Source organism: Thalassophryne amazonica, chromosome 12, assembly GCF_902500255.1.
Source record: "Thalassophryne amazonica chromosome 12, fThaAma1.1, whole genome shotgun sequence".
Lineage (NCBI taxonomy): Eukaryota > Metazoa > Chordata > Actinopteri > Batrachoidiformes > Batrachoididae > Thalassophryne > Thalassophryne amazonica.
In genome coordinates, this window is record NC_047114.1 from 20,269,045 (window position 1) to 20,280,996 (window position 11,952).

General features: G+C 39.6%; 1 protein-coding gene across 1 annotated transcript in view; it reads right to left on the reverse strand.

Moving 5' to 3' along the window:
- wdr78 (WD repeat domain 78) overlaps window positions 1-11,432 on the reverse strand; it is a 116,945-nt gene extending 105,513 nt beyond the window's left edge. Inside the window, exons 1-2 of the mRNA XM_034182684.1 lie at window positions 11,376-11,432; window positions 67-217 (exon numbers count right to left, since the gene is read on the reverse strand). Of these exons, the coding sequence (XP_034038575.1) occupies window positions 67-217; window positions 11,376-11,431 (207 nt within the window). The 5' untranslated portion in view covers window position 11,432. The remainder of the gene's footprint in view (window positions 1-66; window positions 218-11,375) is intronic.
- Between the last annotated feature and the right edge of the window lie 520 nt (window positions 11,433-11,952).

Genomic DNA, 11,952 nt, shown 5'->3' on the forward strand with positions numbered 1-11,952 from the left:
CCAAAATAGAGTAAGAAACAGAGTTGAGTGAGGCCAAGAACACTGTTCACTGGTTTAAAAAATTACCCGAAATCCTTGCTTTGGGATTTGAGTGACGGTCTTATCCACAAGTTTGCTTCCAGCACCCATGCTGATGCTTCTTCGGTTTGCTGTGAGTCTCGTACTTTGGTTGCCTCCATGTACTCCTGATACGGAGTTATGTACTGTTTGAGATGATCTAACAACAGAGAAAAACAAGTTGCCGTTAAACTCACTGATTTTACTGCAGATCCAATGCACGCACACGTGCACACACACACACACACACACACACAGGGGTGCAAATCATGATGTCGATAATTTCCTAATTCCATTCCAGGGGTTTCAGTAGCTACCATGGGCCATCATTATCAAGTTACTTTACAAAATGTAACTTTTAGTACCGTTACAGATCATAACTGATCCGTGATCCATACCAATCAGGGTTTGTTTTGTTTTTTAAACAAGTCACCATGGCAAAGTAATGCCATGCAAACCTTATAGAAGTGTAATACACTCAGTTGAGAGGAAAAAATTAAATATTCCATTTTTCTGAATTAATGACATGGTTAACTCATTAAATCAGAAAAATTGGTTCTGTTTTTTTTCTGAATAAGCATTTTTATTATCTGTTTAATTTTAAAAAGAGCCCTGATGTTCCAAATTAACCAGATAACTCAAAACTATGGCGGAAGCAACCAACCTGTGATGCAACTAAACACCAATCCAAGCAAACAGGAGCAATTAAGGAGGCCTAAAATACAGTGTTTTGCTCAAACTAAACAAAAGACCCCTTTGGAATTCAAAGTCTTCCTTGTATAGTTCAACATGTGCCATTTTCATATCTGTGAATGCATGTAAAATTGGTTTTGATAGTGACTGTTGCACAAGAGGGCAGATTTGCATATATCCACTAGATGGCAACAACATTTTTCTTCTAACACTACTAACTTTACGAACACCTTGTTCAATTTATTAAAATATTGATACGCATAAACACATGATGTTTGCTCATCCTATGACACCTTGGACCATCATTTCCTCAGGATTTTTAAAACACTTCACAGATTGTGAAATTATTTCAATGTTACACAATGTGTATAACCTGTGTGCAATCTTCTCACATTTTGGGATTTAAGCAGAAAAGTTACCACGACAGGTCATCCGGAAAGTATCCGCAGGGCTGCACTTTCCACATTTTATGTTACAGCTTGATTTCAAAGTGGAATAAAATTCTTTTTTTTTTTTTTCTCAAAATTCTATACACAATACCCCATAATGACAATGTGATAAAAGGGGTTTTGTTTTGTTTTGGATTTTTTTGTAAATGTATTTAAAAAATTCATGCACATACTGTAAGTGGCCATAGCCTTTGCTATGGAGCTCAAAACTGAGCTCAGGTGCATCCAGTTTCCACTGATCATCCTTGAGATGTTTTTAGAGCTTAACTGGAGTCCACCTGGGGTACATTCAGTTGATTGGACATGATTTAAGATTAAGATTAGGTTTAAAACTTTCCTTTTTGCTAAAGCTTATAGTTAGGGCTGGATCAGGTGACCCTGAACCATCCCTTAGTTATGCTGCTATAGACTTAGACTGCTGGGGGATTCCCATGACGCACTGAGTGTTTCTTTGTCTTTTTGCTCTGTATGCACCACTCTGCATTTAATCATTAGTGATTGATCTCTGCTCTCTTCCACAGCATGTCTTTTTCCTGATTCTCTCCCCTCAGCCCCAACCAGTCCCAGCAGAAGACTGCCCCTCCCTGAGCCTGGTTTTGCTGGAGGTTTCTTCCTGTTAAAAGGGAGTTTATCCTTCCCACTGTCGCCAAGTGCTTGCTCACAGGGAGTCGTTTTGACCATTGGGGTTTTTCTGTAATTATTGTATGGCTTTTGCCTTACAATATAAAGCGCCTTGGGGCAACTGTTTGTTGTGATTTGGTGCTATATAAATAAAATTGATTTGATTTGATTTGGAAAGGCACAAACCTGTCTACACATGAGGTCCCACAGTTGACAGTGCATGTCAGAGCACAAACCAAGCATGAAGTCAAAGGAATTGTCTGCAGACTCTGGGACTGTTTCGAGGCACAAATCGGGGGAAGGGTACAGAAACATTTCTGCTGCTTTGAAGGTCCCAATGAGCACAGTGGCCTCCATCATCCATAATTCTATTCCAATTACATTTTTACGGCAAATCTGATTGGTTAATCTTGTGAGATTTCAAACTGTATAATATTGGGGTAACAGTGGCAAAATATTCAGCCATTTCACATTTAGATGTGTACTGATGTATTACTCTGCACCCTGACCGGTGTTCTGACGAGATGTCATTCCTGTCGACAGGCCAGCCCTGCGCATAATATTGTCGGGACGCGGAACAGTCGATTTATGCGACGAGACACACAATTCAACAGAACACCAGCTGTGCACACTGCTTTGCAGATGTCATAATGGTGTTGTTAGCTGAGAGCGAAAGAAAGTTGCGTACCACCCCGCTGCTGAAATGGGTGAATTTAAGCTACCATACGAAAGTATTGATGTGGATTCTGACACAGAATTACCGTTTCACATTTGATGGATTTTCACATTTGATGGATTACTCCGCGCCCTGACCGCCGTTGGAGTGACGCGGTAAGCCTCACCGACAGAGTTACCTACAGAAAAATACAGTGAGGAAAATAAGTATTTGAACACCCTGCGATTTTGTAAGTTCTCCCACTTAGAAATCATGGAGGGGTCTGAAATTTTCAAACTTAGGTGCATGTCCACTGTGAGAGACATAATCTAAAACAAAAAAATCCGGAAATCACAATGTATGATTTTTTAATAATTTATTTGTATTTTACTGCTGCAAATAAGTATTTCAACACCTGTGAAAATCAATGTTAATATTTGGTACAGTAGCCTTTGTTTGCAATTACAGAGGTCAAATGTTTCCTGTAGTTTTTCACCAGGTTTGCACACACTGCAGCAGGGATTTTGGCCCATTCCTCCACACAGATCTTCTCTAGATCAGCCAGGTTACTGGGCTGTCACTGAGAAACACGGAGTTTGAGCTCCCTCCAAAGATTTTCAATTGGGTTTAGGTCTGGAGACTGGCTAGGCCACTCCAGAACCTTGATATGCGTCTTACAGAGCCACTCCTTGGTTATCCTGGCTGTATGCTTGGGTCATTGTCATGTTGGAAGACCCATCCACAACCCATCTTCAATGCTCTACCTGAGGGAAGGAGGTTGTACCCCAAAATCTCGCAATACATGGCCCCGGTCATCCTCTCCTTAATACAGTGCAGTCATTCTGTCCCATGTACAGAAAAACACCCCCAAAGCATGATGCTTCCACCCCCATGCTTCACAGTAGGGACGGTGTTTTTGGGATGGTACTCAGCATTCTTCTTCCTCCAAACACGGCGAGTGGAATTAAGACCAAAAAGTTCTGTTTTGGTCTCATCTGACCACATAACTTTCTCCCATGACTCCTCTGGATCATCCAAATGGTCATGGGCAAACTTAAGACGGGCCTGGACGTGTGCTGATTTAAGCAGGAGAACCTTCCGTGCCATGCTTGATTTTAACCCATGACGTCTTAGTGTATTACCCACAGTAACCTTGGAAACAGTAGTGCCAGCTCTCTTCAGGTCATTGACCAGCTTCTCCTGTGCAGTTCTGGGCTGATTCCTCACCTTTCTTAGGATCACTGATATGCCACGAGGTGGGATCTTACATGGAGCCCCAGTCCAATTGAGACTGACAGTCATGTTTAGCTTCTTCCAATTTCTAATAATTGCTCCAACAATTGAACTTTTTTCACCAGCCTGCTTGGCAATTGCCCCGTAGCCCTTTCCAGCCTTGTGGAGGTCTACAATTTTCTCTCTGGTGTCTTTGGACAGCTCTTTGGTCTTAGCCATGTTAGTAGTTGGAGTCTTACTGATTGTGTGGGGTGGACAGGTGTCTTTATGCAGCTAACGACCTCAAATAGGTGCTTCTAAAGTGGAATAATAAGTGGAGTGGAGGTGGACTTTTTAGAGGTGGACTAACAGGTCTTTGAGGGCCAGAATTTCTGCTGATTGGCAGGTGTTGAAATACTTATTTGCAGCAGTAACATACAAATAAATTATAAAAAAAAATCATACATTGTGATTTCCGAATTATTTTTTTTTTTAGATTATGTCTCTCAGTGGACATGCACCTAAGATGAAAATTTCAGACCCCTCCATGATTTCTAAGTGGGAGAACTTGCAAAATCACAGGGTGTTCAAATACTTATTTTCCTCACTGTAAAATCATGCAAATAATGTTATTGGATTAGAATGGAAATAGCTCCCTTTGTGTCTGATGATTTGTGGATGTTCATGCTGTTATACGGTCGCAAATATTCACTAATGCATCTCCATTACTACTGCTATTTATCAGCTCCGCTAGCGCGTCACTGGTAAAGCCCTATTTGTGACCGTATAACCAGCATGAACATCCGCAAATCATCAGACACAACAGGGTTATTCCCTAAATGGAAGAAGTTTGGATCCACCAGGACTCTTCCTAGACCTGGCCGCCCGTCTAAACTGAGCGATCGGGCAGAAGAACCTTAGTCATGGAGGTGACCAAGAACCTGATAATCATTCAGTCAGAACTCCACCATTCCTCTGTGGAGAGGAGAAACTTCCAGAAGGACAACTGTCTCTGCAGCAATCAGGCCTGTATGGTAGAGTGGCCAGACGGAAGCCACTACGTGGCACATGGCAGCCGTGTGGAGTTTGCCAAAAGGCACCTGAAGGACTCTCAGGCCATGACAAACAAAATTCTCTGGTCTGATGAGACAAAGACTGAACCCTTTAGTGTGAATGCCAGGCATCATGTTTGGAGGAAACCAGGTATCATCCCTACAATGAAGCATGGTGGCAGCATCATGCTGTGGGGATGTTTTTCAGCAGCAGGAACTGGGAGACTAGTCAGGGTTGAGGGATGAATGCCGCCATGTATAGAGACATCCTGGATGAAAACCAGCTCCAGAGCGCTCTTGACCTCAGACTGGGGCGACGGTTCATCTTTCAGCAGGACAATGACCATAAACACACACCTGAGATATCAAAGGAGTGGCTTCAGGAGAACTCTGTAAATGTCCATGAGTGGCCCAGCCAGAGCCCAGACCTGAATCCGACTGAACATCTCTGGAGAGATATGAAAATGGCTGTGCACCAACGCACCCCATCCAACCTGATGGAGCTTTAGAGGTGCTGCAAAGAGGAATGGGCAAAACTGTCCAATGTGGCATCATATTCAAGAAGACTTGAGGCTGTAATTGCTGCCAAAGGTGCATCAACAAAGTATTGAGCAAAGGCTGTGGATACTTATGTACATGTGATTTCTTAGTTTTTTGTTTTTTTTTAATAAATTTGCAAAAAAAAATCAAAACAATCTTTTTTCATGTTGTCATTACAGGGTGTTGTGAGTAGAATTTTGAAGGGAAAAATGAAATTATTCCATTTTGGAATAAGGATATAACATAACAAAATATGGAAAAGGTGAAGCTCTGTGAATATTTTCCGGATGCAGTGTATGTCCACTAGTTTCCCCATGATTGTGCCAAATAGCATTGTGCTACATCTGTGAGTCTGTCCTTTTCTGGATTATGAGTGTGAAATATACATGAACGCTTCAGTTAATATCAGTGGAGGATGTTCAACAGTGAGGTGTTTAGTCACATAGCAGGTTTTTGGCAGCCAGGCTTAAAATAGTAGGGGTGAGTGGTATCGGTGACTGCAGCCCCTGGTCATGTGAAGCTGTATAGCCATGGAGACACACAGACAGTTGTCTCCCCACAGGTACAAATCGCTGCACAAATTTGTGGATCTTCCGCAACAGGAGTGTAGTAAAAGTCACATGTAAGAACATATCCAACACAGATTTTTTTTTTTTTTTACACATTTGTGGATCTGGTTACACACAGAGATTGAAATATATACACACACACACACACACAGATTTTTTTTTACCCATTTGTGGATCTGATTACACATGCACAGACTGAAATCCACACAGATGGATTTTTTTTTACACATTTGTGGATCTGGTTACACACAGATCAAAATACACATTTGCAAATACTTTTGCTACAATGGCCAGATTGAGGCTTCAAATCCTGCAAAATCTCAGAGAGTTCACCGCTCTGCGAGATTTCAACAACATTGACTACTGCACTGAGGTGTTCAGATAACGCGTTGCAATTCAACCGCTGCAAACAGAAAACAGCATATTGTGCCTAAAATTAGAGGCCGACCGATATGGATTTTTTGAGGTCGATGACGATAACGATATCTGGATGAAAAAAATGCAGATAATTGATAAATCGGCTGATTTGCCGATAGCCGATAAATCAAATGATATTATTTAAATTTTTTAATGAATAAAATGTTCTTTTTTGGACCGTTAAAAAAAAGGTATGAAATAAAAGCTGACGCTTTGTCCTCATACTGATTAACTTTATAAAAGAGAAGAATTTTCAAGTTCAAAAAATGCAACCAAGAATTAAACCTTTGTGAAATTAGCAAATTTACAATTACATATCCTTAAAAAGAGTTGTGAAATACATCTTATCTTGTACCTCTTGTTGCTGCAACTTAGATACAGGTTCAGGATAAGGATATAGATCCTTATAAACTTATCTGTATGCTTTTGTCAGCCGATCAGTGCAGCGTGACGGCGATGAACACATTTAAGCTGGGGTGTAAGCAGCTCTCAGTTGAATGGAGTCAGAGCTCCATCTACTGGACAAACGGTGCAAGGACATTTTACATTGCTGACACAAACATTATTTCAGTAACTGTTCTGTTTATGAGAAATTATGGGCGTTCTATCGGCAAGATTTCGGCCGATAGTGAGTAATTTGAAAAGGGCTTATATCGGCCGATAATATCGGCCGGCTGATACGAGGTCTGTCCATAAAGTATCGTACCTTTTTATTTTTTTTTAAACTATATGGATTTGATTCATATGTTTTCACGTCAGAAAAGCTTGAACCCTTGTGCGCATGCGTGAGTTTTTCCATGCCTGTCGGTGACGTCATTCGCCTGTGAGCACGCCTTGTGGAAGGAGTGGTCCCGCCCCGTCGTCGGATTTTCATTGTCTGGAAATGGCGGAATGATTTGGGGTTTTTTTCCATCAAAATTTTTTCAGAAGCTGTTAGAGACTGGCACCTGGAAACTATTAGAAAAATTTATCTGGCTTTTGGTGAAAATTTTACGGGCTTCACAGAGAATAAGGTCTGTTAGTACAGCTTTATGGACCCCTTTAAGGATGCTCAGCGCGCCGCGCTCCGACGACACAGCACAAGCCACTGGACCATTTCTGAGCTGATGGCTCTGTGGATACGAGACCGTCGTGTGCTCTTTCTCTGGTTATCACAAGAGCTAGACATCAGCCATTTTCCGGCAGATTTCACTTTTAACAAGAGATTTTGTCATGGAAAGCCGGGCGGAGGCTTCGCGCGTCACGAACGATTCGCTTTGGAAGCGAGACAAAGGAACACATCCGTTTCGGCGTGTAAAGGGGTCCATAAAGCTGTACTAACAGACCTTATTCTCTGTGAAGCCTGTAAAATTTTCACTGAAAGCCAGATAAATTTTTCGAATAGTTTCCAGGTGCCAGTCTCTAACAGCTTCTGAAAAAATTCTGATGGAAAAAAAACCCAAATCATTCCGCCATTTCCAGACAATGAAAATCCAACGACGGGGTGGGACCACTCCTTCCACAAGGCGTGCTCACAGGCGAATGACATCACCGACAGGCGTGGAAAAACTCACGCATGCGCACAAGGGTTCAAGCTTGTCTGATGTGAAAACATATGAATCAAATCCATATAGTTTAAAAAAAAATAAAAAGGTACGATACTTTATGGACAGACCTCGTATATCAGTCGGGCTTTACCTAACTCTTGTGAAAAATATTTTCTAGGTTTTTAGATGGTGTTATTATGACTGTTTTGTGAAGCTAAACGTGAGAATCTCAATTGATTTTACCATTATTTACAATGGGAATTGCTGTGAGCCGCGATCGCTTCCTGTTCATGTCGTTCTGGTGGAAAGTGAAGTTTACTCTTTAACGCCCTGCTTATTGTCCTTTACAACACTGTTTGTGCTGTTTGTTCTAGAGTAATACAGATGTCTGAAATTCGGTTTGCATTCATGAAGTTCCACACAGGTTGAAGGAAGCAGACATGGAATATTTAGAATATTTGTTTTAGCAAGTGTTCAGGGGTCTCATGCATGCTGTCTCTTATAAATGTGATGAAAGGCATAACAATTTACATTTTGGTAATATAATGTTCATTTGCAATTATTATGTGGTGGTCAAGTGGTTAGTGCACTTGGATTCAGTGTGGAAGGTTCCCGGCTCAAACCCCGCCCCTGCTACATATCTCCATGTAACGTGGAACTGCGTCAGGAAGAGCATCCGGCATAAAATTTGTGCCAATTCAACATGCAGATCCACCTTGGATTTGCTGTGAAGGTGTGGTTTCTCCATGTTTTTGTGACTGCAGCACCTTTCCAGCGCGCAAAGAGATGATGGGATATCTTAATAGGGCAAATACAGGAACCTCTGAGGTGAGCAGCTGTGTTGAATGAATCAATTATTATGGACAAAAAAATTAGAGACTAAAAAAAATCATTCTGAAATAAATTTATCAGGGCTGCGGCTAGCCAATATTTTTGGAATTGAGAATTCTATTGATTATTTTATCAATTAATCGAGTAATCAGAAGTCAAATGTCAGTAGTGGCAGGACTCTCCCTAAGCAATGGCACAATGTGCCATCATGTAGATTTTTTAAGTTTAGGGTGTTCCCTCTCTCTCTGTTTTCCCAGGTTATTATTTATTTTTTCACATTGTTAAGAGTTTTAGAGCTCTGCCAAACCATAAGCCAGGCAGTCTGTGAAATCTTCAGTCTGCGGACAGGACATTCTTTCTTTTTCTCTTTTTGCACATTTCATTTGCACTTTTTATTACCGTAATTTATTCAGTGTTTAGTGTGTATTTCTACATGCCATACAGAGTGCAGCTCAAACCGAAGTGGATACTTGGCGAATAGCACAGCCTTTGAAAAACGGCTGTGGAGTGCAACATTTCCACAAAAGCTACCTGTTGATAAAAACTCTTACCAAATCTGAATAAAGGCTTTTTTTATCATTAAACATGGCTCATTTAATGTGCGCGTCCTTTCTTTTCATCTGCGGAGGTGGAGAACGGCCACTGGAGCAAACCATATTTTTTAAAAATTATATACAAACACCCTGCTTCACTTAAATTGCACAATAAGTCCGTGTCAGACAATCCGCATGGACCCTTTCTCTTAAAAGGCTTTATTTTACTCAGTGTGTGGCTTTGTAAACTTGTAGCCATGGCAATAGAGACCTGGAATAGACGTCACGTGACTAGCGGTGTGCCGCACTGCAGCTATTACTAACGGTGGAGAGAGCACCTTGAGCCTGTTAAACAGAAGCGAAAAGGCTCACCATATGCTAAACCGTTATATTACACCTGAGGTACTTCACGAATGTGTTTATTAAATATGGATTGTTGAATATAAATGTTTGTTATTGTTAACACTAATGTAACTAATGTATATATAGTATGCATAATTTGAGTGTATTTTGTTGCTCGTAAAATAAAGAAAAATTGAAAAGAAGTTTGGAAAATCCACTTTTTTCATCACATATTATAACATGACTGGACACGATTTTCCATAATGGAAAAGTGAAATTTTTAAAGTTAATAGTTAATGAATTATCTTGAGCTTTGTGGTTTATGAAAGAAATATATGTGTACTACAATTTCAAACTAGTTTGCAATAAAAACATGTAACTTGAAAAACTGACCTTTGTGTTACACTTTCATAACAGTTTAGCATATTGTGAGCCAAATGAGGGGAAAAAAGGCAGCCAGTGCTTCACCATCAACTGCTCCAACTACAAAAAAAAATTCACCAATACTAAAATGAACTGTACACTAGCCTTAATGTAATTATGTAAAACAAATGTCTATTTTAAAATCATTATGTCGCAATTTAATATTGATATAGTGAGACTATAACTCAACGCCATAAGTTCTTTTCATTAAGCGGTGTTCACATGCATACAAATATGGAAACAAAAATGTTTACATATATATATATATATATATATATATATATATATATATATATATATATATATATATATATATATATATATATATATATATATATATATACTTGCAGTTGTTGTTTAATATGATATGAAAATTCAGTAAGGTATATTTTATATATTATATTCCAATTCTAAGGTGCAACTATGCTAGTATATAAAGGTATATCTAAATATCTAAAAAGGTTAGAGTAAAATAGGAGAGTAGAAAAGAGTAGAGCAGAGGTGGTGCCCGGTCTTGAGAACCAGGGATGGTGAATGGCTTTATATTTACTTGTAATAAAATGCTAATGCTAGTAAAAATCATATATATATATATATATATATATATATGTTGTTGTCATTAAAAGACAACAACATATTAAGGCGCATTCCTGTCCTGAGCAACGCTAATACACTGAGGCACGCACGTCCATTTCAGGTCTATATTTCCATGCTTGCAGCATCACCTGCTATATTGATTAGTGCTATGGTCTTCTTCCCTGCTTTTTGTGGGAGCATTACAGTGCCACATACAGGGCTGGCATATGTACTACAACTTTAAACGAAGCCTCGAGGCAAAGAATTTGCCTTGAACATTTTTTGGCAATTCGAATTACTTGATGAATCGTTTCAGCCCTAGTATTTATTTCAGAATGGTTTTAATGGTTTATAAAACATCAGCTATCACTGAAATATAATGTTTGGGACTCTCATCCCCCTGCTTTGCAGTAGGAACAGAGAAAATTTCTAGTGCATGCAGACTGGGTGACTGCACTCAATCCAATCACAGAAATATTTACATTTTCTGGAAATCAGAATATTAAATACAACAATCAGCTTCATTATATATATATATATATCAGTCTTGCAGCAAATAATTGAATCTAAATTAATTACATTGTATTTTTAGTGCTTCTCCTACCAAGAAACTGTCAAATCACAATTATGGTAATGATAGTCAAAAATATCATTAAAATGCATAGTTTTCCGCCAGCACTGCGACCGGCTACGGGGGAAAGGAGGCCATAAGAGTTCTTTTCATGGGGCCCAAAATCTCTGGCGGCGCCCCTGCCTAATTGCTGACTTGTCGGCATAAACTTGAATGACGGCGGGTTTACTGTTTATTACACTAAATTGTGAAAAAGACGACCGCGGGCAAAGACTTAAAAAAACGAACACCATCTAAAAAAAACTTACAGCGTAAGCATCCGACTGTGTTTCTTCTTTACTTTTTTGACTGCCGATGGAAACATGTTTTCGTCTTCCTATGTTTTCTTCAGGTGCCATAGCAACCCACGGGGGCTGGCCATCTTCTTAGTCAGGATTGGTTAAAAAATACGTCCAAATGAGTGTGCATAGAGAATAAAGAAAACCAGAGAGGACATGAGCATGTGTCCGCCGTAAGTTAGTCCGCCATGTTGGGAGAGGAATCGTCACAAGTTTTTGATTCCACCATAGAGCTCAATAGCTGTCAGGTAAAGTTCTTGCATAAAAATCGCCATCTGGTGGCTGTGGCATACAGGTGCTGGTCATATAATTAGAATATCGTGAAAAAGTTGATTTCAGTAATCCCATTCCAAAAATGAAACTTGTATATTATATTCAATCATTACACACAGACTGATATATTTCAAGTGTTTATTTCTATAATTTTGATGATTAGAACTGACAACTAATAAAAATCCCAAATTCAGCATCTCAGAAAATTAGAATATTGTGAAAAGGTTGAATATTGAAGACACCTGGTGGCACACTCTAATCAGCTAATTAACTC